We start from the raw sequence: 26,386 nt of genomic DNA on the forward strand, positions 1-26,386 counted from the left end.
TAGAAGCCAGAGTGACACGCCGGCCGCTTCCGGGACCCTGCCAGACCCGCTGCACCCGCCGCGCTGCCAACCAGACTTTTGATGGCCTGGTCAGCGGTGCTGACCAAAGCCACTAGTGTCCCTTTTCAACTGGGTGTTCTGGTCGAAAACCGAACACCTGGCAACCCTAGATGAGGTCTCGGTCTGGGACAGACCCAGAAGAAGGGATACAAAGAAATTATTCCTGCTGGGAAAGTAGTATGCTGTGGAATTGATTCCTTTAGTGTATTTATCCATTTAAGGTACTCACATACTTCAGTGATGGGGTACCTCACCGAAGTATGCGAGTGCCTCCCTGTCTGCCCTGCAACTGGGTCCCAGCAGAGTCCTCTGGCCGCCATTAATGAAATTTTTCTTGCGAACCCCCTGAAACGTCTGTAATGTATTTACCCTCTCAGCACCCCCAGGAGGCCGGGCCCAGCTACTGGTCCCGGTGGGCAGGTGGGAACGGAGGGGCAGGAGACTGTGACTCGTGCCAGTCGCACAGGATGGTTGTGGCAGAGCCGGGAATGAACCCAGGTCTCCCACAGCTCAGGCTAGCACTCTAACCACTGGGCCATCCTTCCTCTCTGCTCCATGTAAATGACTATAAGATCCTTTGTCCCACATAGATAGTGTTAAACAATAAAATGAGGGGGGCCCCAAAGTCATGTGGAACATGGGTAACTTGGGGCTGAGGATGGGTGACATCCGGCAAAATGTGAGAGCGAGAATGACAAGGCATCTAAGGACTTGTCTACACGGCCAGTTACTGCCTAGCAGGCCCAGGTGTGAATCTGCAGGACAGCAGCGCTGAAGTCATCGTACATGTTGAGCTGGACTTTCGCTGCACTGGAGCAGACATGGTGGGATGTTATTGTGCAGCAAGCCGGTGCACGGCGCGTTCACACCCCTGCTTGCACACAGTAACTTGCCAGGCAGACAAGCCCTTCATAAAGTGAGACGGGTTCTTAAGCCCCAATGACGGCATAGATATTAAAGATTGCATGGCACATTTCTGAAGAATAAGCGTTTGCACTGGTGTCCTTAATCAGCACTGCTCCTCTTCCCCGCACCAGCCTGGGTGTTGCTGGCTGGCTGGCTTGCTCCTCTCTAGAGGTGACTGCATTATGTTGGTTCTTTGTTTCTTTAGGATTTGGTCCTGCAGGTCTCTCCATGTGAGTAGCACAAAGACACTTCTTTGTGTAAGGGGCTGAAGGGTCAGGGCCAATGCCTGTAAGATTCTTGGCCCTTTGGGAAGAAAGGAGATAGACAAGGAGTCAGACTTGGTTGAGAATTTCCTCTGCAATTCCCTGAGCTTGGGATCTCACATCCCAGTTCCCTGAGTCCTGGAACGGTTTGAACAGCAATAACTGAAAACAGCTGTGACATGTGCCAGTGTCCTCAGTGAGGTTATAAAAGCCCTGAGTCCCCAGCCACCCATCAGCTTCTTTCCTTCTGTTCCAGGCAGTGGGCCATCTTTCCAATTCATTGTTTTCCTGTAGCTTGTTCTCCTGCTTTGGTCCATTTTATATAGAGCTATAAAAAAATGTAGGTCAGTCGCTAGTCATTCCCATCGCTCTCAGAGAGGGGCAATTCACTCCTGGGTATCTTGTGTAGTAGTAGTCTTCTAAACCCCGGCAGCTAATACTACTGATGCTGCAGTGTGTGGGTATCACATCTGTCAAAAGGAGGGTGTCCTCCTTGGATTGGGGCACTCGCCCTGTGAAAGCCTTGGAGAAATAGAGACTGCTGACCTCTCCCGAAGGGTTTGGGGGGTAAAGCCCAGACCTTCTGGGCCTGTAGGTGGTTAGCATCAAAGAGAGGTGCCCTGTTCATACCCCAGTATTCAAACCAGGTGCTTCATGAGATTGAAATTTAGCTCTTCCCCCAGTCTCATCACATTTCCCCCTCCTCCTCCCCCCCCCATTTGAGACTAGTGGGGTGTGTCCTTTTAATCCTCTCTGCCTGAAAATGGCACTTGTGGTTGCAGTTACCGCAGCTAGGCGGGGGAGTGAGAGTCAGGAGTTTATGCCCAATCTGATCTTTTGGGGAGAGCGGTTCCCTTAAGGACGAAGATGGTGGCCCCCTAAATTCTCCCCCAAATGGTTTGACCTCAACCAATCCATTATTATGGAGGAAGCGTCTGGGCAGTGCTGTTCGACGGGCTCTCTCAAGTCTTTTTCTTAGCCTGCAGCTGGGGGGGGCTTTGGACAAGTGCTGGGAGTTTCTTTGGGGGAGCTGTTGGAAGCAGCAGGAGTTTGCTGCGTGCCTTCATCTCACTAACGAGGATCAATTTGGGGGACAGAATTGCCACCTGGGATCCAGGCATTGGGCAGAGATTCCTGACATAGGGGCTTGCCTCCTGCCAAGGGCTTGGTGTGTGTACTATGGAAATACCCAGACTGCATCACTGATTTCTTCCCTAAGGGGAAACTGAGCTATAAGGCCACAGTATCTGCTGTTGCTCAGTCCGGGGGAGCAGCATTAACCACGCTTCCTCCTTCCCAAGCTCACGCTTTGAGCTCCCAGCTGAACATAATTTGTATACATGGAGCACTCCGGTAGAGGGAGACAAAGTGGCCCATAGGGAGCATGAGCAGGGAATTGAACCCAGCTCTTCCAAGTCCCAGGCTAACTCCTGAACCACCAGGCTGTCCTTCCTCTCTGCTAACTGTACATTTTTTTGGGCAGATGCTCTTACCAGCCGGAGACCTCAGCTATAGCAGCCACTGCCCATTACTTTCTGCTGTCACAGGGCTTGAGCTGGTGGTAAGTGCAAGGCTTAGGAGGAGCCCCAGTGAATGGGAGGTGGCAGCAGCCTGGAAACGCTGGCAAGTGTGCCGACTCTTTAAGATAGGAGCTAGGAGCCTGCGGAGATCAGTCTGATCCCGTCTCAGTCAGCGTCTCTGCAAGGCTGCTAGGGGGGCATGGACTCGACACACTCTTCTGACACTGGCGTGCCCAGATCTGCATCTTCTTCCTCTGTCATGCAGACCACAGACTTGGTACATGAATCTAACCAAAGGCCTCATATTCAAAGCCCTGAATGGGCTGGAGCCCAGTCATTTCTGCAAATAGAGGTCTCTCTCTTTGCTCCCCATCACATTTGCTACACTCGCTGATGCTCAGCAGTGATGTTTTGGTGATGGAGCCGAGGTTTCAACTTGTGATGGTCGGGGCAGCATGTGTACCTGTGTACACTGTAATGATGTTTACTTCCAATATATTATTCAGTCACTAGAGATCTCTGCGCTGTATAGAGATCCAGACTTGGTGAACAGGACGACAAAGCTGGAACTCAAGTTGCGCGCAAGTCTGTTTATGTCTGTGGACATAGCTTGATTTAATCAACACAAAGCCAGCAATTCCATCTCATGGCATATGCTAGAAGTTCTCCAAACAATTGTATCATAAGACCTGATGCAAAAGGAATCCGTTATCAGCCCTTATCACTGCAAGAAACCAGAAATGAGCTCCACCTTCCAACTATTAATAGTGTGGGTAATTCAGCTACTGCAACGAGGATGCAATGTGCTGGCTAAATGCAGCTGCCTGGCTCCCTCCAGTAGCTGACCCCAATGAAGATAAAATCCTGCTGCTTACCAATAATTAATGTTAGCTCCTTTAGTTCAAGACAAGTGGCAGGGGCTTATGCTTATGGTGCCATCGGTCCAGGGTTTGACCCATTCTGCCTATTGTCTGCGTCCCCAATTTTCTACAAGCCCTACAGAATCCAAGAATGCTTTTTTCCCCCTTGTCTCACTCCTTGCAGGTTCACTTCCCCAAGACAATTTCACTCTGACTTCAGGGGTTGAACAAACCCAGAAAACTCGGGGCCAAATCCAGCCGTAGCGCCGGGATCTGGCTGGGCCCTTGGGGGGCTGCTGACAGACAGGGGGAATGGGCTCGTTTCTGCTGCGGAATCTGGCTCATGTTTTTCTGGATGGCAGCGACTAACCTAGATACTTCCAATAGGTTACTCTATTGCCTGTGACTGACCTAGTATTGCAGGAGCAATGGAAGTAAATGGCTGGAAAGGCCCGTTACCACTGTGATGGGCACAGACAGAGATAAAGGGAAAGGATTCTACCTCATTTAATGGCTTTTATTAACCTACAAGTTAATTCCATAGTGGGATGGGTTTCCTAGTGCCCAGAGCTGGGAGCCTGCATATCAGGAACCCTGGGTTCTGCTTCCTACTCTCTCACTAACTCTCTGGGTGGGGTTAGGAGGTCAGTTACTTTCCCTGCACCTCAGGCCAGGTTTGTGCTGAGGAGGGGAGATCAGTGTTGAAAACCGTCGTGATATTTGGTGGGTTTTTTTTAAAGGCCCAGCTCCTGGAGTCAGGTGATCACGTGAGAATCTTGGCTTTTATTTAAAACAAAACAAAACCCGTGTCTGTTTCGAGTCCTCATGGTCATGGAGAAAAGCTTGCCGCTGCGATGCCCACAGGCTCAACCACATGGTTTTTTTTTAAGTCAACCTGGTGATTATTGGGGCCTGGCTCCTGGCTTGTGAACTCCTGGGGCTGGCCACACGGGGAGCACTTTCAGAGCTGCTCAGGGCTGGAGTGCACCCAACCGCTGAAGGTCCAGTAACATGCCAGGTGAGCCACAGCTCAGAGGCAGGTACTGTCGGCATGGGAGGCAGTGGCGCTTGCCCCACTACTCAGCCGCATGGCTAACGGGAAGGGGTGGCACGAAAGGGAGAGGTGGCACTAGTCTAGGTGCAGACTTCAAAGGAAGTGGTAGTGGGTTTTATGTGGACCCCTGGGGCAGTCCAGTCGACAGTTAGGGCTCTCTGGGTCTAGTGCCTCTCTAGGCTAGTCCTCCATTAAAAGCAAACAGCTTGCAGGCTTCCAGGCCAGGATCAGGTAGTGCTGTGTCTCATAGGGGCCCCTCTGCTGCTTCCCCATGTGCCCTGCACCGACCTGCTCCCGGCTGCAACATCCGACAGTCACACCCTGCTTCCCCCGGGGTTCCCTGGCTGTGTCCCTCCCCGCTCGCATCCAGCTTCCCTGCTGCGCCTGGCTTGCCATGCCACAGGTGTTTCCCAGGTGCCTGCCTGGGGCGGGCTCTTTGCACAGAGATTGATGCCTGCTCCCCTACTTGGCCGGGGGGTGTGGGAGTGGGGATGTGCCTGCATCTCCCCCCCGGGCAGGTCTTAGATTGTATAGCTAGCAGGGACCACTGCGATCTAGTCTGAGCTCTGCAGAACAGGCCCAGAGCTTCCCCGAAGTCATTCTCCTTTGATCCAGAGCAGCTCACTTAGCAAAACCTTGTCAGGGATGGTCCGAGGTGCCGTGTGGAGGGGGGGCATGGAAGGTCAAGTGCCCCCCCCCCCGATTGGCCTGCCAGGGGCAGGGAGAAAGAGGGGCCCCCTTTCCCTTCCAGCATGTTTCCGCTCGCTTGGCCCCTGTGCCCGGCAGCTGGGGCGGCAGTGGGCCGCCCCCTGCCTGGGCCCCGTGAGCGAGCTGGAGTCCCCCATCGCCCCCTGGCATGCTCTGCCCCTGTCCCCGGCAGCCGAGCCTAGGCAAGGAGCAGACTGCTGCTGAGGTCTCCGAGTCAGGCTCTCTCAGGCAGAAGTGGCTCCATGCCGTTCTCCGCCTGGCTGCCAGGGAGAGCTGCCAAACATGGGGGGGGGGAGCGCAAACTCCCCCCCCATCCCTGCAGGTAACATGGGGCCGGGAGAGCGCAGTGGCTTGGGGCGGGGAGAGTGTCACTGGGCAGAGGAGACACGCGGGGCAGTCACGTGTCCTCCATTTTAGATTGTGCCCCCCAGTATGGGGTGGCACGAGTCATCTACCCGCCACAGAGGACGGGAGGGGGGGCTGGGGCTGATGGGAATGATAGTTGCCCTCTTAGCGGAGTCATCGCAATGACCTCAAATGGCCCCTTTTCCTCCTGCAGACACAGGACTGGTCCACCCTTCCACGTCCTGCCGGCTGGCGATGGCAGTTAGGTACCTGGAAAAAATCCCCTCTCAACTGATGTGGCTCTGCTGGTAAAAGCCCAGTGTAGATGGAGTTAGACCGGTACAAAAAAACCTTTTGCCAGTACAGCAGATTTTGTTTGGGGAACTGCATCCAACCGTTCGGGGAACCTCCATCCATCCCCATATACCCTCCTCCATCCATCCATCCCATACACCCTCTTCCTTCTATCCATCCAAACCCTTTCTAAAGTAGATGAGGCCATAGATAAAACCTAACAGGCTTGGAAAATAGAAGAAGGGTTTTTGTGGTGGTGTTTTTTAAATCCATTTACAAACCTAAGTGCCAGAAATGTACAAACTGTCCCCTTCCCCCTATTCCTTCCTGTCCCTCTGCTCTGAGCTGAGTACTCTCCCTTCAGCACATCCTCGCTCTACACGCCGTCCGGAGGTGGAAGCAGAAGAGCTGCCCGGATCATTATTTTGCTCTTCCTCCTTTAGAGCAAAACTGCACCCATCTGCATGATGAAGGGCCACATGCTAAATTGTGCCCTTGGTGATGTGGGCACGTCCCTCCCCAGCAGCACAGCAGGCCTGGCATGCACCTAGCCGAGGGCAGGGTTAGACACTCTATCTTGTTTGGCCGCGTCCGCAGCACCATTTTCTTTACAAGCTTTGCGTGCAATAAGGTAGTATTGTAACAAATCTCTGGCCATTCAGGAACTTCTCTGCTGTTGCTATGCCACACACCCTTGGCCATTCAGAACTCCATGGCGACTGCCAATCTACGGTGATGGAACCCAGAGCCTCCTGTCCCCAGAGCATGAGCTCCTGCCATTTGATCTGAAGGAGAATCTCCATTAGCAGTATAGGGCCTGTGACACATAGTTGAACAGTTCTGATTTGATCCAATGGAGGACAATGGTGTCCCAGATTCACTAGCCAGCTCATTAATTTTCCCAGGTGTTCCTAATGGTGGGTTGGATTTTTGGGGTAACGCCTTATGGATGAAACAGCTAAAGGTTTCTTTCAGAGTCCCCCCCCCCCCCCCAAGTGCTGGAAATTATTACCAAAAAACTAGGCTTGCAGGATCGATTGTATTCAATGCTGAAGCCAAAGATCCTAAATCCAAACAGCACAGAGCTTTGGGTTACTTAGTACTTCGTTCCAGAGCTGGATTGAACTTTTCTGTTTAAGACGGTGACAAAGCTGCAGCGCCGAATAGCCTATTTTTGAGCAGGTTTCCCAACAAAATGAAGAACATAAAAATGGCCAGACTGGGTCAGACCAAAGATGCATCTAGCCCAGTATCCTGTCTACTGACAGTGGCCAATGCCAGGTGCCCCAGAGGGAATGAACAAAACAGGGAATCATCACGTGATCCATCCCCTGTCACCCATTCCCAGCTTCTGGCAATCAGAAGCTAGGGACACCATCCCTGCCCATCCTGGCTAATAGCCATTGATGGACCTGTCCTCCCTTAACTTATCTAGTTCTTTTTTGAACCCTGTTATAGTTTTGGCCTTCACAACATCCCCTGGCAAGGAGTTCCACAGGTTGACTGTGCATTGTATGAAGAAATACTTCCTTCTGTTTGTTTTAAACCTGCTGCCTATTAATTTCATTTGGTGGCCCCTAGTTCTTGTGTTATGGGAAGGAGTAAATAACACTTCCTTATCTACTTTCTCCACACCAGTCATGATTTTATAGATCTCTATCATATCCCCCCTTAGTCCTCTCTTTTCCAAGCAACATATGAGCATGGCACCATCTAGCTAACGCCTTGGGTAAATCTCATTGCCACATGGGCCGGAGGTCAAGTTTGAAAATGCTACGTTCCTGGTTTCGCTCCCTTCTGCCACTCCTGGGGGACAGGACTGTTGAGGAGGAGACAGAAGACACACAGGGATTCTAGGAAGCAAAGAAAGCGAGGGCCTGGTTTTTCAGAGGCACTGAACACTGCAGTTCCCACCAGCCCCGCTCCTGCAGTGATTCCCATGCAGATGCACAGATCCTGTTCATGTGAAGCTCTGTACAGGATCAGATTCATAGACCGCAGTGGCTTTGACAACCCTGGCCACTTCTGATACAGAGAAGATGTTCTTAGAAGGGCATCTTGCCAGGTTAACAATAATAATCCCTAGTTATTATACAGCACTTTGCAAATCTTAAAGGGCTTCACCAAGGAGTTCAGAATCATTAACGCCATGTCACAGATGGGGAAACTGAGGTACAGAGCGGCGAGAGTCACTTATCCAAGTCACTTGATGGGCAGAGACGTGTGTGTGTGTTTTATAAAAATCTCATCATCAACAGAAATTTTTCCAGACCTTTTTTAAGCACACAAATTAAATAGAACTTAAAACAAGATTTTATTTTTTTTTAAAGTGAAAGTTCCCGTTTCCAACGCTAACAAAATCATTCTAGTTTCATTGGGGTAACATTGTGTCAGTAACGCACATACTAAGGGGTCCTAACAAACATTGTTTTTAAATCTGTCAATGTCTATAAAAAGTCATATGGGAGTCGGGGGTGTGGGGGGGGAGAATCTGTGTGGGTTTGTTATTTATTTCATACTAGCTCCTGTTTTTGAATACAGGGGAAGAACTCATTTCTTTCTATGCCCCCTCTGCTGCTGCTGGGGTTTGGGGTTTTTTTCTAGTTCTAAGTTGTTGCCTTGTTGCTATTTAGTTAAATATTAAGAGCTCAAGTAATGGGGGGGGGGGGAATCTAATTGCATGGCTCCCTCTTGTACAGTCTGTTTTTTACGGTGAGAGCAAACACAGACTCTTTACTCTAGTAAAAGGTTATCCCGATCACTGAGGACATGCTGTAATCCAGCCAGATTGCTGAATAGCTGTGGATCATAAAACCATAGAGAGTGAAAATGCCAGCTCACTGCAGGGTAAATGTTAAAAGGCACCAGCAGATAGGTGATAATACCATTTATTTATATAGCAACACACTTTACAGGGGGCAAGGATGGGCTTGTGGCTAAAACTCCCGCCTGGGAATGGGCAGAGATGGCTTTGATTCCAGCTCTGCCACACACTTCCTGTGGGCTCTTGGGCAAGTCACTTAATCTCCCAGTGCCTTAGTTACCCATATGTAAATTGGGGCTAATGCTGCCAGTGTGAGAACTTTCCGGGATTGCCTGTAGCTCAACGGGGCCCTGATCGCTGCTGGGTGCTACTGGGATATAAATAATGTGGACCAAAGTCATGCTCCTATAACTGAAAGCGCCGCCCTTTGGGTGGAACATGGTGGATGTCTAGCGGCACACGGCAACCTGACATGGCTAATTAGGACAGCAGGGCAAACGGAGAGACAGAATGTAGTTACCCATGTTGGAACTTGCTCGGCACAGCCGAGCTATTTTTGTCAACCTTTTATGGCCGCAAGCGGACAGGAGCACAAGCTGTAGGAAAGAGGAAGGCTGGCCTACTGGTTAGATCCCCAGCCCAGGACTCAGGAGAAGTGGGTTAAATGCTCTGCTCTGCCTCAGTCTTCCGGTGCCTCGGTTTCCCCATCTGTAAAATGGGGATAATAGTGACTGTGAGAACAAACACATGGAGGATTGTGAGGCACTCAGTTACTACGGGGCCATCGGAGTGAGCGAGAGGGGTCTGAGGGCTCTTTGGAAGAGCCACATGATGTTAGCTGTGACAGATGCAGTCTGGGACAAGCTCCCCTCCCTCAAACGTCACAGGGCCTAGGACTGGAAGGGACCTCCTAGGTCAGCAGGTCAGCTGCGCTGGGGAAGCGCCGGCCGGGGGCGCAGGGTCTGGGGGCTGCCCGGCAAACCGTGAAGCCGGTAGCGCTCGGGCAGCCCTTTTCGCATGGCTGGGAGTGGGAGGGAGGAGGGGGCGGAGTTAGGGCGGGGTTGGGGCGGGGAAGGGGCGGGGCGTGGGAAATGGGCGGGGCCAGGGCCCCGTGGAGGGTCCTCTTTTTTTTATTTGTTAGATATGGTAACCCTAATACACTTAAAGCTGGCTAGGGGGTTTGTTCCCTGGTGGGAGGCTGCTCCAGACCCTCCCCCGCTCTGATGGGTAGAAACCTTCCACTAATTTCCAGTCTGAATTTGTTCATGGCTACTTTATCCCCGTTTGTTCCTTGCCAGCACTGCCCGCTAGTGGCACAAGCTCTTCTCCCTCCCTGGTGTTTACCCCCCTCCCCTGCTGGATTTATCGCGAGCTGCCGGAGCCCTGCTCAGCCTTCGTTTTCCTAGGCTCTTTTCGTCCCCTCTTATAAGACAGACTCGCCGGTCCCCTGACCGTCCTCGGAGCCCTTTCCTGCCCCTGCTCCACTCTGAATTCATCTTTCTGGAGTTGCACCCAGTATTCCAGACGAGGCCTCCCCAGTGCCTTGTTCCGGGACATTGACGCTTCTCTAGCTCACCTGACCCGCCCCCAAGGGTTGCAGCTGCCCGCATCAGCTTGCCAAAACACCTCAGCAGCAGCTGCCCTCATGTTTCCATTAGATGAAAAGAGAAAAAGGGGAGCTGTCCCCAGGCTGACCTCGCCCTGCACCGGTGAAAACCACTGCTCTCGGATTTCCAGAGTCCTGATCCTTCGGGGCGGCCCAGCTCAGAGAAGACAGGGGCATTCTGGATGAAATTTTGTCTCAAAGGCCTGCTTGGGAATGCCGTTGTCTCTCACTAGCTAAGGGGCGCATTCAGGCCTTGTGCAATCACACTGAAGCAGCTGTAGCTAGTGAAATGGCTCCATGTCTAGTTGGCAGCGGGTATCAAGCGGAGTGCCCCAAGGGTCGGTCCTGGGGCCGGTTTTGTTCAATAGCTTCACTAATGATCTGGAGGATGGCGTGGATTGCACTCTCAGCAAGTTTGCGGATGACACTAAGCTGGGGGGAGAGGTAGATACGCTGGAGGGTAGGGATAGGATACAGAGGGACCTAGAGAAATTAGAGGATTGGGCCAAAAGAAACCTGATAAGGTTCAACAAGGACAAGTGCAGAGTCCCGCACTTAGGACGGAAGAATCCCGTGCACTGTTACAGACTAGGGACCGAGCGGCTAGGCAGCAGTTCTGCAGAAAAGGACCTAGGGGTTACAGTGGATGAGAAGCTGGATATGAGTTGAGAGTGTGCCCTTGTTGCCAGGAAGGCTAACGGCATTTTGGGCTGTATAAATAGGGGCATTGCCAGCAGGTCGAGGGACGTGATCGTTCCCCTCTATTCGACATTGGTGAGGCCTCATCTGGAGTACTGTGTCCAGTTTTGGGCCCCCCACTACAAGAAGGATGTGGACAAATTGGAAAGAGTCCAGCGGAGGGCAACAAAAATGATTAGGGGGCTGGGGCACATGACTTATGAGGAGAGGCTGAGGGAACTGGGATTATTTAGTCTGCAGAAGAGAAGAATGAGGGGGGATTTGATAGCTGCTTTCAACTACCTGAAAGGGGGTTCCAAAGAGGATGGATCTAGACTGTTCTCAGTGGTAGCAGATGACAGAACAAGGAGTAATGGTCTCAAGTTGCAGTGTGGGAGGTTTAGGTTGAGTATTAGGAAAAACTTTTTCACTAGGAGGGTGGTGAAGCACTGGAATGGGTTACCTAGGGAGGTGGTGGAATCTCCTTCCTTAGAGGTTTTTAAGGTCAGGCTTGACAAAGCCCTGACTGGGATGATTTAGTTGGGGTTGGTCCTGCTTTGAGCAGGGGGTTGGACTAGATGACCTCCTGAGGTCTCTTCCAACCCTGATATTCTATGATTCTATGATATTCTATATTCTAAAATACATGGCTTGAACCCCGTGAAGCTAGTTCTCCTACAGCTTCTCCCTACAGGTAGCAGCGCAGGGCACAAACCTACAGCCTATTTTTGAACCGGGAAGAGGAAGTTAATAGGTCCTTTTGAATTTAAGCAGTGTGTGTCTGTTAGCATGACGGCTGCAAGATCTCGGCTGATGCTGGGTATTGAACCAGCGACTTCCTCTGGGGGTTCTGGGCAGCTGGGAGCTGTAACAGATCTCCATCCTCTGCACATCAGGCAGAGAGGATGTAATACACAGATCAACGATTTACAATAGTGTACACCGGTGAATTACGCTACTGTCTGTCGAAGGGCTTGTCTACACATGAATCTTATTCTGGATTAAGGCTGGGCGTGAACTAGTGGAACTGCTAGTCCAGAATAACTCCCTGTGTGGAAAAGGGATTTATCTGGCCCCCCCATTACCACTGTATCTGAGCCCCGTCCCAGTCTAATGTATTTCTTCTCACAAGAGCCCTGTGTGGTAGGGCAGTGCTGTTACGCCCATTGTACAGATGGGAAGGAACCCACAGGGAGACTAAGTGACTTGCTGAATTTCACGCAGTCCATGGGGGAAGCAGGGAATTGAAGCCGGTCTCTCAAGTGCCAGGCTAGCCACCCTAACCACTGGGCCAGGCTGCCTCTCGACTGCAGGACAGATCCTGTGTGGGGATCTGGGGCTGCACTTGCCATAAACCACAGAGCAAATGTACTTGTTAACTGAATGCCCATCCCCCTTTGAAAATCCTGGCCAGTCAGAGAATCGGGTCTGCCCCGGCCAGCTCTGCCCGCTCTTCTGTTTCACCCGCCTGACGTGGCAGTTGCTCTGCAACAGGCCAGGGCTGCCCTGCTCCTGTTCACCTGGCACCTGCTCTGAGGGGAGGCCGGAGCCTCTCTGGAAACGGGTGCAGGCCAGACCCCAAGGCAGGGGATGAAGCTGCAGTAACTGAGGCTGGGCTGGGGAACTGAGCAGGGCTGGAGCTCCCGGCGCCCTGCCCACCCCGCACAGGGCAGGAGCTGCGCTGGGGTGATAAGCTTCAGCCCCCCGAGGAGCTGAGCCGGGTCCCTGAGGGCCGAGGCCCCTTTATGGGGGGTTTTCCCCACCTGCTCCTGTGGAACAGGAAACCTGCCTCTGCTAGTCCCCTAAGCCCCTCCACCAACTCACGCCCTCTGCACCCTGCCTGGCCCCCGAGGGACTGAACCCCCCCAGGGGCGTGGCAGAGCAATGAGGGGGGAGCAGCACACTAAATCCTGGCCCCTGCAGGCAGGGCACAGCCTTTGACTAGCGTTACAGGGGCTCAGACACCCTGGCACCAGCAGCGGTTTCCCCTGGGGCGTTTGATCCACTGGGCCCATGCCTGCCCAAAGAATGACCCAGCCAACGCTCCTTTCGCCCGTCCAGGGGATAGACCCATCCCTGGTGTTGGACAGAGCCCTGTCCCATGCAGCTTCCTCCCACACTGCGTCCCTGGAGCGGCTGGCCGGGTCCATGGTGCGGGCAGCTCTACACGCCATCCCGCCAGGCCGCCCGCAGCCTGGCCTTCACCTTGAACGGCTGCACTTGGAGCACCACGCCGAACTTGCCCTCCAGCGCCGGCAGCGGCTGGCCCGGGGGGGCCTCCAGGGTGAACTGCTGCAGGATCCAGGCCAGGAAGAGGAAGAGCTCCATCTTAGCCAGGCTTTCGCCCAGGCACACCCGGATCCCGCCTCCGAAGGGCAGGTAACTGGGCGAGGGGGAGTAGAGCCGATTGCCCCGCTCGTCCAGGAAGCGACCTGCAGGGGGTGCAGCAGCCTCGTTAAAGGGTGGGACGGCATCGTTGGCGAGACGTTTCCTTATGTGTGGGGCCCCTGGGACTGTAGCTGGGGGGGCGGAGCTGTTCTACAGCAGGATCAAGCCAGCCCTCCCCCCTTCCTTCGTGTTCAGCTGCTGGGCAAAGGGCCCGGACGGACACCCACTTGTGTGGGGGATGTGGGGGCTCCGGGCTGAAGCTGGCGCAGGCCGTGGAAGTGCTGCCTTTCCCCCCCGGCCCCAGCCCAGAGGGAGAGGTGTAGGGCGTATCCCAGCCAGTCACACTGTGCACTTGGTGCCTCTCATAAGGGCAGAGACCTGCCGAACTCATCTCACACGTCCCTCCAAAGGGCTGTGCCGTGGGGCCAAGGCCCGATTCGTAGCAGCAACCTGATGGCATGAGCTCTGCACCCTAGACCTGGTCTCCTGCACCCTCCCCCCCCCCCCCCCACACACACACACTTGGGTCTGTCCTGCTTCCCTTGCTCCATTCGAAGGCGTGAGACAATGCCTCTGCACTTGCAGCCTCTCTGATTTATCACCGGCCCCTGTGTGCCCCCTGATCCTGACAGCCCTCGCCTCCCGGGAAGAAGCTCCAGCCTGGCACAGCCCAGACTGCGTAAAGTTAATACAAGATGGGCCAACCTGGTGCTGGACGCAGGAGGGTCCAATGCAGCTGGTCACCTGTGGGCCCAGCGCTGCCCAAACAGAGAGAATCAGGTGCCATTGCTCAGCAGCGCCCCCTTCTGGATGCTTGAGGAGCAGCATCGCTAGGCTCCATACAGCCCCGCGCTGTCCTCCGCCTGGGAGGATGGGGACTGTGGCCTGGGGACTCGAGGGAGGGCAGCACCTCCTAGCCCAGGGATCCCCTCCAAGCTCGAATGAGCCCCTGCCCGCAGCTCTCCCCGCCAGTGATCTGGGCTGCAGCCAGCTCCAGGCTTTGCTCGGCGGTAACAGAGAGGCAAAGTCTGGCACTTCCCTCTCAACCCAGCCTGGCTCAGCAATGACCCCATCAGCCCGGGGGGCAGAGACAGGCGGGTGCTGATGCTAAGCCCAAAGGAAGGGTGGAGAAAAGGACCCACCTGGGTTAAACTCCGCTGGCTTGTCCCATTCCTTCTCGTCGTGGTGAAGGGACCAGAGGTTGATGATGACCTGGGCTCCCTTTGGGATGGTGTATTCCCCAATGCTGCAGCGTGGGGGGAGAGGGAATAATTCAGTGCCTCGCTCGGCCATCACCTCCCCACCCTGTCAAAGGAGGGACAGGGCTGGGCCACGAGCTGGGATGTGCCCAGAGAAGTCTTACCTGGTGTCCATAAGGGCCACATGTGGGATCAGCAGAGGGGAGACAGGCCGGATGCGCAGGACCTCGCTGATAGTGGCCTCCAGGTAGGGTAGCTGCTGCCTGTCGCTGAGCCGGGGGTGTCTCTCGAAGCCGATCTTCTGATCCAGTTCCTCCTGGATCGTCTTCTGCACCTGGGGGCACAGTCCAGCCGGGCCAGCGTTAGCCGAGGGAGGGGATTGCTAAGGGCTACAGGTCTCCCTATGGCAAAGCACGTCACTTTGGTCCAGCTACTAAATGACCTGGGTAGGGTACATATACTACTGCCCCCTAGTGGATTGAATCAGGACCCCTCACGGTGTGTCCCGGGCCCTGTAAGGCCAAAAGCTAGTGGAGATTCTCTGTAAGAACTGTCTGAGTTCTGTCCGTAGCTTGGTGTGCAGCAGAGCCCCAGTCGATACGTCCCAGCAGGGCCCGACTTTGTCACAGTATTGACCCAGAACAACCTGTTTGGCCCCTCCAAGCAGGACAGATGTGAAGGATCTCGCAGCACTGTGCAAAGGAGGGGGCAGTACCATTAGCCCCATTTTACAGATGGGGAAACGGAGGCACGGGGAAGGGACAGTGAAGGATCGCTGTTAAATGCTCGCCTGGGTCTGAGTGGGGTTTCCAGGGACCCGGGGTCATTGAGGGGGACCCTAGCCCAAGCCAGGTAAGGGGTAGCTACTCCAGAGGAGGTTGTTAGTCTAGGACAGACCAGGTCACTGGGGACACGCTCATCCTGCCCTCCATGTTTGACAGCGAGCCCTGGGGCCACTCAAGGAATGGCCTGGAAGAGGGGGCACCCTAGAAGGGGACTTCTGGGCACTCTTCTCCAGCGGGCTCTGCGCTTCGGGGTGGGCGTGGGGCGGAAGGGCCGGGTGGGCAGGGGGGATGCACACACCTCCGGGTAGTGGAGCAGGTAGAGCACAGCCCACTTGAGCACGGTGCTGGTGGTCTCGACGCCCGCCCCAAAGATGTCGCCCACGGTCATGAGGAGATGGTCGTCCGTCAGCTCCAGCGGTTGGGCCAGCCGACTGTTGTTGTTGTCCATGTTGAGCTGGGTGCGCAGCAGCACATCCATCAGGTCGCTGGCCGAGTCGCTGCCCAGCGCTTCCTGCAAGGGGGCAGGACAGCAGGGGTCAGAGGTGGCTGCAAGGGGAGCTGGGCGGCCGGGCCCCTCCTGGCCGTCCGCTACTCCTCAGTGTCAGTTCATACACCGGGGAGATCGGATGGGCCTACAGGGTGGTTGTCTCCTCCCCATCCAGAAAGACACCCCCCCCCCCGGGGTGGATGAGGAGGTGTGGGCCCAACACTCCCAGCCAGGTGAAGATAGCCATTCAAGATGGATGGAAGCAGCTTCTTTGCCCCGACCTGTGGCTAAACCTCCCACCTCCCCAGCACTCCCTTCCCTCGCCCAGCGGGGGCTGGGGACAAGGGCAACATTCAGCCCTGCCTGGGAACAATACTAATCCTGGATAATAACACCTCGCTCTCACCAGTAGGTCTCACAGCACTTTGCAAAGGAGGGGGCAGTACCATTAGCCCCATTTTACAGATGGGGAAACGGAGGCACGGGGAAGGGACATGACCTGCCCACAGTCACTCAGCAGGCCAGCGGCAGAACCCAGCTCTCCTATTCACTAGGCCTCTCAATGCGGCAGGGAAGTATCATTAGCCTCATGTTACAGGTGGGAAACTGAGGCATGGGGTGGGGCCGTGACTTGGCTCAGGTTACAAGTGGGTCAGCAGCAGAGCTGGGAATTGGACCTAGATCTGCGCGGCTGCAGGACGTTTCTATCCTACCCGCTCCAGAGTGGGGTGCGGTGGCAGAGCTAAGCGTGGGGAGCCCAGGACTGGGGGAGCAGTAGGTGCTGGAGTTCAGGGCGGGGGGGCACTAGCAGCGCTGGGGCAGGCAATCCCATGCTATAACCCCCTCCCCACTGTACACCAAGCACTGTGGGTATGGGAAGAGTTTCTTTTCCTTAGAGTAAGGTGAGGGTTGTACATTGGTGGTGGTGGGGGGGGGGCATGGCTCCCTGGTACTTCTAAACCCCTCCCTTCATACAGCCCCACCAGACACAGCAGGTGATGTGTGCTCCCATCCCCTGGGTCACGCAGGTAGCCGGTCCGCTGGGGCTCCTGCTGCCTGGGGACAGATCAGCAATGGGGGATGCAGATCCCCACTGGTCCCTGCTGCTTCCCCACTGGGGCCTGGCAGGGCCTCGATGATCTGGAAACGTGGGGTGCAGATTGTAGCAATACATCCCCCTGCCCGGCGGCTGGGTCCCAGGCCCGGCCCGGGTCTGTGAGCGGCCACGCCGAGCCACCTACTTTGTGTTCCTTGAACTGCTTCTGCAGCAGCTGGTCTCGGATCTCCACGCACCTCTTCAGCAATGCCAGGTCCTTGTTGGGAAAAACCTGCGGCAGGAAAGACCAGTGGTGACGCCCATTTGCTCCACTTCATCTCAGCCTGGCCCCACGTGCTCCCTGCGACGTCTGAGGCAGGGGTGCAAGTCCCCCCTGGTTCCCAAACTAGCCCTTTTCCTCCAGAGCCCTGGGTCTCCCAGCAGGTCCAGCAAATGTCTAGGGACCTTTGAGAGGCAGCACGTTGCTGCGGCAGTGAGCTGGGGACTGTCCTTCAGGGAGCAAGATGACAACCTTCGCCTGGTGCGTCTGTTAAGTGCTGGTGTTTGCTGTGCTCTGTGTTTTGTGCAAATCCACCAACGTACCAAGGTCGTCAACTGGCCGCTGGACGTCGTTTTACTGACCTCCCAGTGAACGTAGCAATGATTTTATAGTCACCCACTGACTTCAGTGAATTCGTGCCTGATGCTGCTCAAGCCAGAGAGAGGTTCTATGGGCTACTAGGAGAGTCCCAGCCAGCCCACTCTGGCCAGTGAAAAGCGAGGAGGGACAAATCAGAGGCGGGCTAAGAGCGACTGTCCACCTCCCCTCTTCCACCACCCCCTCCAGCTCTCACCTGCAGCCAGGGGAAGATGTCCACGAGGCTCGCTCGGGCCACCGTGTCCACGATACCTTGATTATACTGCAGCATGGCCTCGAACGTGGGGTCCCCTCGCCTGTAGCAGGAGCTGAAGCACAGAGAGCACACCACATTGGTGATGGCTCGGTTGAGCTCCGGGGCCATGTCCAGGAGGGTGTCCTGCAAAGTGCTGAGAGTCTCACACATGGAGGCAGCTTCCCGGCAGACTAGAAGGCAGGGGAGAGATGGTGACACATCTGGTGAGCACCAGAGTCTAGCAAGCAGGGACAGCGGATTGAGCCTGGGGGTGTCAACACAACTGGGGTGAGGGTAGCTGGAACTGGACTAAGGGGGGGCACGTCATGCACAGGGCTGGACTAGCAGGGGGCTGTGGGTCGGGATCGAAGGGTATCGGCAGCGCTGTGGGGGAGCCCGTGACCGGAATAGCAGGGGGCTGTGGGTCGGGATCGAGGGGTATTGGCAGCGTTGTGGGGGAGCCCGTGACTGGAATAGCAGGGGGCTGTGGGTCGGGATCGAAGGGTATCGGCAGCACTGTGGGGGAGCCCGTGACCGGAATAGCAGGGGGCTGTGGGTCGGGATCGAGGGGTATTGGCAGCGCTGTGGGGGGAGCCCGTGACCGGAATAGCAGGGGGCTGTGGGTCGAGATTGAGGGGTGTTGGCAGCGCTGTGGGGGGAGCCCGTGACCGGAATAGCAGGGGGTTGTGGGTCGGGATCGAGGGGTATTGGCAGCGCTGTTGGGGGAGCCCGTGACTGGAATAGCAGGGGGCTGTGGGTCGGGATCGAGGGGTGTTGGCAGCGCTGTGGGGGAGCCCGTGACCGGACTAGCAGGGGGCTGTGGGTCGGGATCGAGGGGTGTTGGCAGCGTTGTGTGGGAGCCCGTGACTGGAATAGCAGGGGGCTGTGGGTCGGGATCGAGGGGTATTGGCAGCACTGTTGGGGGAGCCCGTGACCGGACTAGCAGGGGGCTGTGGGTCGGGATCGAGGGGTATTGGCAGCGCTGTTGGGGGAGCCCGTGACCGGACTAGCAGGGGGCTGTGGGTCGGGATCGAGGGGTATTGGCAGCGCTGTGGGGGGAGCCCGTGACCAGAATAGCAGGGGGCTGTGGGTCGGGATCGAGGGGTATTGGCAGCGCTGTGGGGGAGCCCGTGACTGGACTAGCAGCGGGCTGTGGGTCGGGATCGAGGGGTGTTGGCAGCGCTGTGGGGGAGCCCGTGACCGGACTAGCAGGGGGCTGTGGGTCGGGATCGAGGGGTATTGGCAGCGCTGTTGGGGGAGCCCGTGACCGGACTAGCAGGGGGCTGTGGGTCGGGATCGAGGGGTATTGGCAGCGCTGTGGGGGGAGCCCGTGACCAGAATAGCAGGGGGCTGTGGGTCGGGATCGAGGGGTATTGGCAGCACTGTGGGGGAGCCCGTGACCGGAATAGCAGGGGGCTGTGGGTCGGGATCGAAGGGTATCGGCAGCACTGTGGGGGAGCCCGTGACCGGACTAGCAGGGGGCTGTGGGTCGGGATCGAGGGGTATTGGCAGAGTTGTGGGGGAGCCCGTGACCGGACTAGCAGGGGGCTGTGGGTCGGGATCGAGGGGTATTGGCAGCGCTGTGGGGGGAGCCCGTGACTGGACTAGCAGGGGGCTGTGGGTCGGGATCGAGGGGTGTTGGCAGCGTTGTGGGGGAGCCCGTGACCGGACTAGCAGCGGGCTGTGGGTCGGGATCGAGGGGTATTGGCAGCACTGTGGGGGGAGCCCATGACCGGAATAGCAGGGGGCTGTGGGTCGGGATCGAGGGGTATTGGCAGCGTTGTGGGGGAGCCCGTGACCGGACTAGCAGGGGGCTGTGGGTCGGGATCGAGGGGTGTTGGCAGCGCTGTGGGGGAGCCCGTGACCGGACTAGCAGGGGGCTGTGGGTCGGGATCGAGGGGTATTGGCAGCGCTGTGGGGGAGCCCGTGACTGGAATAGCAGGGGGCTGTGGGTCGGGATCGAGGGGTATTGGCAGCGCTGTGGGGGGAGCCCGTGACCGGAATAGCAGGGGGTTGTGGGTCGGGATCGAGGGGTATTGGCAGCGCTGTGGGGGGAGCCCGTGACCGGAATAGCAGGGGGTTGTGGGTCGGGATCGAGGGGTATTGGCAGCGCTGTTGGGGGAGCCCGTGACTGGACTAGCAGGGGGCTGTGGGTCGGGATCGAGGGGTATTGGCAGCGCTGTTGGGGGAGCCCGTGACTGGAATAGCAGGGGGCTGTGGGTCGGGATCGAAGGGTATCGGCAGCACTGTGGGGGAGCCCGTGACCGGAATAGCAGGGGGCTGTGGGTCGGGATCGAGGGGTATTGGCAGCGCTGTTGGGGGAGCCCGTGACCGGATTGGCAGGGGGCTGTGGGTCGGGATCGAGGGGTGTTGGCAGCGCTGCTGGGGGAGCCCGTGACCGGACTAGCAGGGGGCTGTGGGTCGGGATCGAGGGGTATTGGCAGCGTTGTGGGGGAGCCCGTGACCGGACTAGCAGCGGGCTGTGGGTCGGGATCGAGGGGTATTGGCAGCACTGTGGGGGGAGCCCGTGACCGGAATAGCAGGGGGCTGTGGGTCGGGATCGAGGGGTATTGGCAGCGCTGTGGGGGGAGCCCGTGACCGGAATAGCAGGGGGCTGTGGGTCGGGATCGAGGGGTATTGGCAGCGCTGTTGGGGGAGCCCGTGACTGGAATAGCAGGGGGCTGTGGGTCGGGATCGAGGGGTGTTGGCAGCGTTGTGGGGGAGCCCGTGACCGGACTAGCAGCGGGCTGTGGGTCGGGATCGAGGGGTATTGGCAGCGCTGTGTGGGAGCCCGTGACCGGAATAGCAGGGGGCTGTGGGTCGGGATCGAGGGGTATTGGCAGCGCTGTGGGGGAGCCCGTGACTGGACTAGCAGCGGGCTGTGGGTCGGGATCGAGGGGTGTTGGCAGCGCTGTGGGGGAGCCCGTGACCAGAATAGCAGGGGGCTGTGGGTCGGGATCGAGGGGTATTGGCAGCGCTGTTGGGGGAGCCCATGACTGGAATAGCAGGGGGCTGTGGGTCGGGATCGAGGGGTATTGGCAGCGCTGTGGGGGGAGCCCGTGACTGGACTAGCAGGGGGCTGTGGGTCGGGATCGAGGGGTATTGGCAGCGCTGTGGGGGAGCCCGTGACCGGACTAGCAGGGGGCTGTGGGTCGGGATCGAGGGGTGTTGGCAGCGCTGTGGGGGAGCCCATGACTGGACTAGCAGGGGGCTGTGGGTCGGGATCGAGGGGTATTGGCAGCGTTGTAGGGGAGCCCGTGACCGGACTAGCAGGGGGCAGGTAACAGGATGAGGTCTGGGCTGGTGTGATCGATGCCTGTGGGTTGTGGGGGAGGCCAGGAAGATGAGACTGGAAAAACAACATGTGTCCCAGCTCATGAGTCAGGCCCAGTAAAACTCGTGGCTGATTTGGTAAAAATTCCCAGCAGCGTCACGGGTAAAGTATCGATTTTCCCGGAATAAGCGCAGCCACCACGTCCTCCCCAGACTGGAAGGAGGCAGTACCAGGCATCCGTGTGGGCTGATCTCACGCTCGCTGCGCCTCGTAACTCGTTTTCCAAGCAGCGGTGCCACTAGCTATGGGCCTCGCCTGCAACCAGCTGCTGACCCCCTCTGAACTGCTGCCGTGGTATGAGCCGCACGCAGCACGAGACCGGCGCACGCGGATGGCACTTCCTCCGCCCTGCTGTTGGAAAAGTCACGGGACAGAGCTAATGCTGCGATTTCCACGCAGGCCGTGAAATCGTGCTTTTCACAGGGCCCCCGTTGTGATTAAGGCACGTCATGCAGAGCCCAGGGCTGGGATAGCCCGGGGCCTGCAGGGCGGGATTGGGAGGTACCAGCGGTACCGTGCGTGCGGGGAGCTCGGGGCTGGGATAGCCCGGGGCCTGCAGGGCGGGATTGGGAGGTACCGGCAGTACCGCGCGTGCGGGGAGCCCGGGGCTGGAATAGCCCGGGATAGATGTGGGGTAGGTCAAACATGGAGTAGGTCAGTGAACAGATGGGAGAAACTGAGGCACAGAACACCACTGTGACTTGCCAAAGGAATCTGTGGTGGAGCAAGGAATATAAGCCAGATCCACTGGCTGCCAGCGCTGCACCCTACCTGCTAGCCCATCCGTCCCCTCTGCCGCGGTTAGCCGGCCTCCCTAGATGCAGAGGCAGGGGAGCAACACTTACTGATTTTCTCTAGGCCCAGCGTCCCTTTTTCTAACTGGGAGAGTGCCACATGCACCTGCTTGCGCTGGAATTTCCAGAGCGGGCTGTAGCTGGCGAAGGCGACGTCTTTGCCGTCTCTGGTCAGCATGTCCGTGGTCACCTGAGGGTGAAGAGAGGGACATAGCAATCTCCTCCGCCGCTGGCAGGACAGCGAGACGGGGGTGGAAAGCCTGGCATGGGAGCCAGCGATGTCACCTTGCCACTTCTGCACCATCCCGGCCTGACGACGGCAGGGTTCTTCCCTGGGGCCCGGCCCCCCTGGGCGTTGGACCTGACCTGGCTCAGCCATGCAGTGCCTAGCTCCGACCGGGCCCAAGGGGCTAAGCCAAGGTCGAGTGCTCTGCATGGCCATGGGGGACACACGGGGCTGCCTCCAAGTCCCCCCGGGCGCTGCGGGGTGAACAACGGGGACAGCGCCTGTAACCTGCGTGGCACACAGGAGCGCCTTGTCTTGGGCACTGGTGCCCCCCTCTGGATATTTAAGGAACAGCATGGCTGGGATTCGACGGGGGAGGAAATGGGCCAGCCTGGCCTCTGGCCCGCAGGTCTCTGGGGTTTGGTCCTGTCTGCGGCTGGAGTTACAGGGCTGATGGAGTGGCGGCGTGGGAGTGGCTGGCATGTCTTCCTGTCCTGCCCACTTGGATGCAGTTCCAGTCTGCTTGGTTAGGGCTGGGGAAGCAGTCTTTCACCTCTACCGAGCCCTCCTCCTCCCACCCCACACTTTCTGGCCCTACGCAAATTCAACATCACTGGGGCTGGCAGAGCTGCATCTCTTGGATCAATGGTAAATTTGGCCCTTTGGGGATGTGTAAAGCCCTACACACAGTCAGTGAAACCATCCCGAGAGCACATTTCATCCCAGAGCATCTACGAGAGCTTCTGCACGCACCAGAGCAGCTTAACCCAGCACTGAAATGCAGCCACCTCTGGGATGGCACGCAGCCCCGCTTTAACAGTGCATGCCAGTCTCACCCAACAGTTTGGGACAAGAAGTGACGTGCCCTCCCCCATTGAAACCAGAAGGGGAATGTGGCCAGGGGGTTCCTCTGGGACACATACATGTCCCTGGACCTGCAGCCTGGGTCAGCAGGGTCACTCTAATGTTGTGGGGATAAATAAAGCAAAGGGGAAAAAACCCCGAGTGGCCTTCAGGAGCCAGCTGTGAGTAGAGACGCTGCCGCGGTGGGGTCATTACTGTCACATACTGAAGTAACCCTGTTGTGACCCAAGAGACCCTCTCAATGCCAGCTGACAAGCAGTTTCAGACATAGCCGGATTCTGGGCTGTCTATTCTGGTTCACCAAAGAATGTCAGGTGAGGTCTAAAGGGAAAGCTAGGGTCACACTGGTCATCAGAGGCGTTGTGACATGTATGTACAGAGACTACGTGAGGCGTTATGCACAGAGACTGGAAATACGTTTTAACGTCTGTACCAAGACAGCGTTGGCCAGACAAGTTTTCTGGCAGAGAAAGGATGTTTGTTCCCCTGTTTCTCTGTCAGCGTGTAAATAAAGCATAGGAAGCTAACACAATGGGTGCAGATCGATATACCAAGTCAACAGAGAGACACGAACACAACAGGGAAGAGCACACAGAAAAAACAAGTGAAGGTGGGGGTGAGGGGTGATACTGCCTCTGAGGACAGATAATAAACTTTGGGGATGCACGGAGAAGACAAAGAGGACACCCCCTAGGGTGACCAGATGTCCTGATTTTATAGGGACAGTCCTGATTTTTGGGTCTTTTTCTTATATAGGCTCCTATTACCCCCCACCCCCGTCCCGATTTTTCACATTTGCTGTCTGGTCACCCTAACACCCCCTTCTCCTGCCCCTAGGAAGTAAACAGGCAGTGCATTGGTACCCATGAAAACCGGATCACAACCAGCCTTGGTCAAAATTTGGGGTGAGAGAAACTGCTGTAGGCAGGAGGTGAACCTGTGAGTTCTGTTTAGTCTCTGGAAAGCATGGTATTATTTTGTTTGACGTGTAACCCTTTGTTTCCAGGTTCCTTACTCACCAGCTCCTGAAGCTCTAAACTCTGATAACAAACTTAGTCGTGTTTTCATTATAAATATAGTTCTGGGCTGTGGTGTTAAATCAAGCGCTGGTTTGGGGCTGAATTTGACCCTCTGGTGCATAGACTGTGCCTTTGGGCACAGCAAGCCTGGGATTTCTGAGCGTAGCCAGTGTCAGGAGCTGGCTAGCCCAGGGCAACACTTCAAAGGGACGTGGGGAGTGGGGTGCACCTGTGGTTGCCCTGCAAGGCAAAGTAAGGCCTAGCCCGGAGGAGAGTGCTTGGCTGGCTAACAGGCTGGTGGTGTTAGGAGCTGGCCTCCAGCTAAGCACAAGCAGGATTCCTGTATGCTGGAGGTCGGGGGGTAACCAGGTGACTCACGAGCCTGGGTACCCTGAGAACCAGCCACCTTTATCACGAGGGTGCCACCTACATGAATAAAGGGGCTTTAGTTCCAGCACAGCAGCTGAAGGGTTAACAGGAGCATGGTTTCCCCCCCTGTGTGGGACCTCAAGCTGGGGGCTATGAACAGGTCGGGGAGTCAGGGGGTGGATGGGTCTCACAGTCACTCCTCCCCTTCTCTCTGACTAGATGGGAAGGAGGGGAAATGTGGGGTCACCATAGTGGAAAGGGTCTGACCCACTGCCCTAGTGTGTTTAGCACCTGTCATTCAACGATCTTAAAGCACCGCAAGGTGGGGTATTATTCCCCTGCTTTTAGAGATGGGGAAACTGAGGCGCAGAGCGGGGAAGTGCCTTGCCCAAGGACCCCCAGCCGGCTGGGAATAGAACCCAGGTCTCCCACCCCTGTGCTCTACTCACTAGGCTTTGCTGCCTTTCTCTCCCGGGCAGCTAGAGGGACAGGGCCGTGTGGGTTACTTACGGTGTGGGGCCGGCCGGCAAAGGTCTTTCCCTTCTTCAGCAGCACCTCCTTGGCATGCAGATAGTGGTTCACCACCACCATGTAGTGGGAGCCCATCTTCAGGGAGTAGAGGCTGCCGTATTTCTTCTGCAGGCTGTGGAAGAGGAGGTGGAGCTGGGGGTTACCGGACAGATGCAGCAGGCTCCCGATGATGGGCAGGGAGGGCAGGCTCCTAGGGTACTTGGGCCTGGGCTCTGCTTTCCCCTTTGCCAGTCTCCAGAAGGAGAGGAGTGCCAGCACCAGGAGCAGCGCGCCCAGGAGTGGGACCATCGTCCTTCGATGTGGCTGTCGGCTCTCCCCGGAGCGAGCGAGGCGCGGTCCCTTATAAAGGCTTTCGCTGACATTGCCTTGGTTTGGGGTTGCCTGTTGCCTTGCAGAGGGCTGTGTTATCAATAGCTTGGAAGATAACCACTCACTTGGGCTGGAATGCAGCCAGCCTCCCGGCTGCCAGCGCAGCGAGAGCAGAATCCGTCTTTAGTAAGTTTGGCTAATTGAGCTGGTCTTTGCCAGCTCCTAAAAATCCCAGAAAATCCCCAGCAATATCAACAGGGGTTGTGGGTTTGGCAGGCAGGGAGGATCAGCAGAGCCTCATGGGGTCAGAGCAAACCTAGGGAGCGTTACCTTTGCCAGGACACATGGCAAGACTTTCTTACTGTTATGTGCATTAGGGTGGCAGCTAGAGGTCTCAAGTGAGATTGTGGCCCCATTGGAGCAGGTGCTGTACAGCTGCATAATGAGAGCCAATCCTGGCCCCTAACCATTTACAATCCAGTTAGACAAAGGAAGATTTCAATCCCCATTGTACACATGGGGACCATTCAAGGAGTAAGAGACTGGCCAAAGGTGGGACTTGAACCCAGGCCTTCAGCGTCCTAATCCAGTGCTGTTAATAATCAGGAGCCCTTCCTTAGTGACTCCCTGGGGACCAGTCTGCTTGTGCAGGAATCTGGGCAGCTCTCATGAGCTAAGCAGCCTCGGGCTAGGTCAGCAGTACATTGCTAGAAGAGCCGTGAAGTGCTGCAGGAAGTGGTGTTGGAAATCCAGTAGAGGGGCGGTCTTCCCTCTGAATCAGTAGGGAGCCAACACCACTGGATCTCCCAACTTAAAACCCACTTCTTAGAGCCATTCTCGCCTGATTTACTGCGTACTCTGGGAACAAGGAGCTAGGGAGGGCACCAAACATCAGAGCTCAGAGAAGGGAGCACGGCTGTGTTTTTATATTGCCAAAGTATCTGTATAGTGGCTATTGAGAACAGCCAAAATAACTAAATAGCACAGAAGGACGGTTTGTATGGCTAGCCACAAAAGGCACATTAACAGCGTCCATTCCCCAAGTGATCTGACCTGGATAACAAAGGCCATGGGACTTCCCTGAATTCATTCCT

The 26,386-nt window shown here is 56.4% G+C and overlaps 1 protein-coding gene across 1 annotated transcript; it reads right to left on the reverse strand.

Annotated features, from left to right (window-relative positions):
- Positions 1–13,221: 13,221 nt before the first annotated feature.
- On the reverse strand, positions 13,222–25,271 carry LOC135881741 (steroid 17-alpha-hydroxylase/17,20 lyase). Its single transcript, XM_065408434.1, has 8 exons — positions 24,963–25,271; positions 22,026–22,164; positions 17,808–18,037; positions 17,159–17,245; positions 15,729–15,941; positions 14,810–14,979; positions 14,589–14,692; positions 13,222–13,490 (listed from the first exon to the last, which is right to left on the reverse strand). The coding sequence occupies exons 1-8, from the start codon at positions 25,269–25,271 to the stop codon at positions 13,222–13,224; spliced, it is 1,521 nt and encodes a 506-aa protein (XP_065264506.1).
- Between the last annotated feature and the right edge of the window lie 1,115 nt (positions 25,272–26,386).

This window comes from Emys orbicularis, chromosome 7, assembly GCF_028017835.1.
Source record: "Emys orbicularis isolate rEmyOrb1 chromosome 7, rEmyOrb1.hap1, whole genome shotgun sequence".
Lineage (NCBI taxonomy): Eukaryota > Metazoa > Chordata > Testudines > Emydidae > Emys > Emys orbicularis.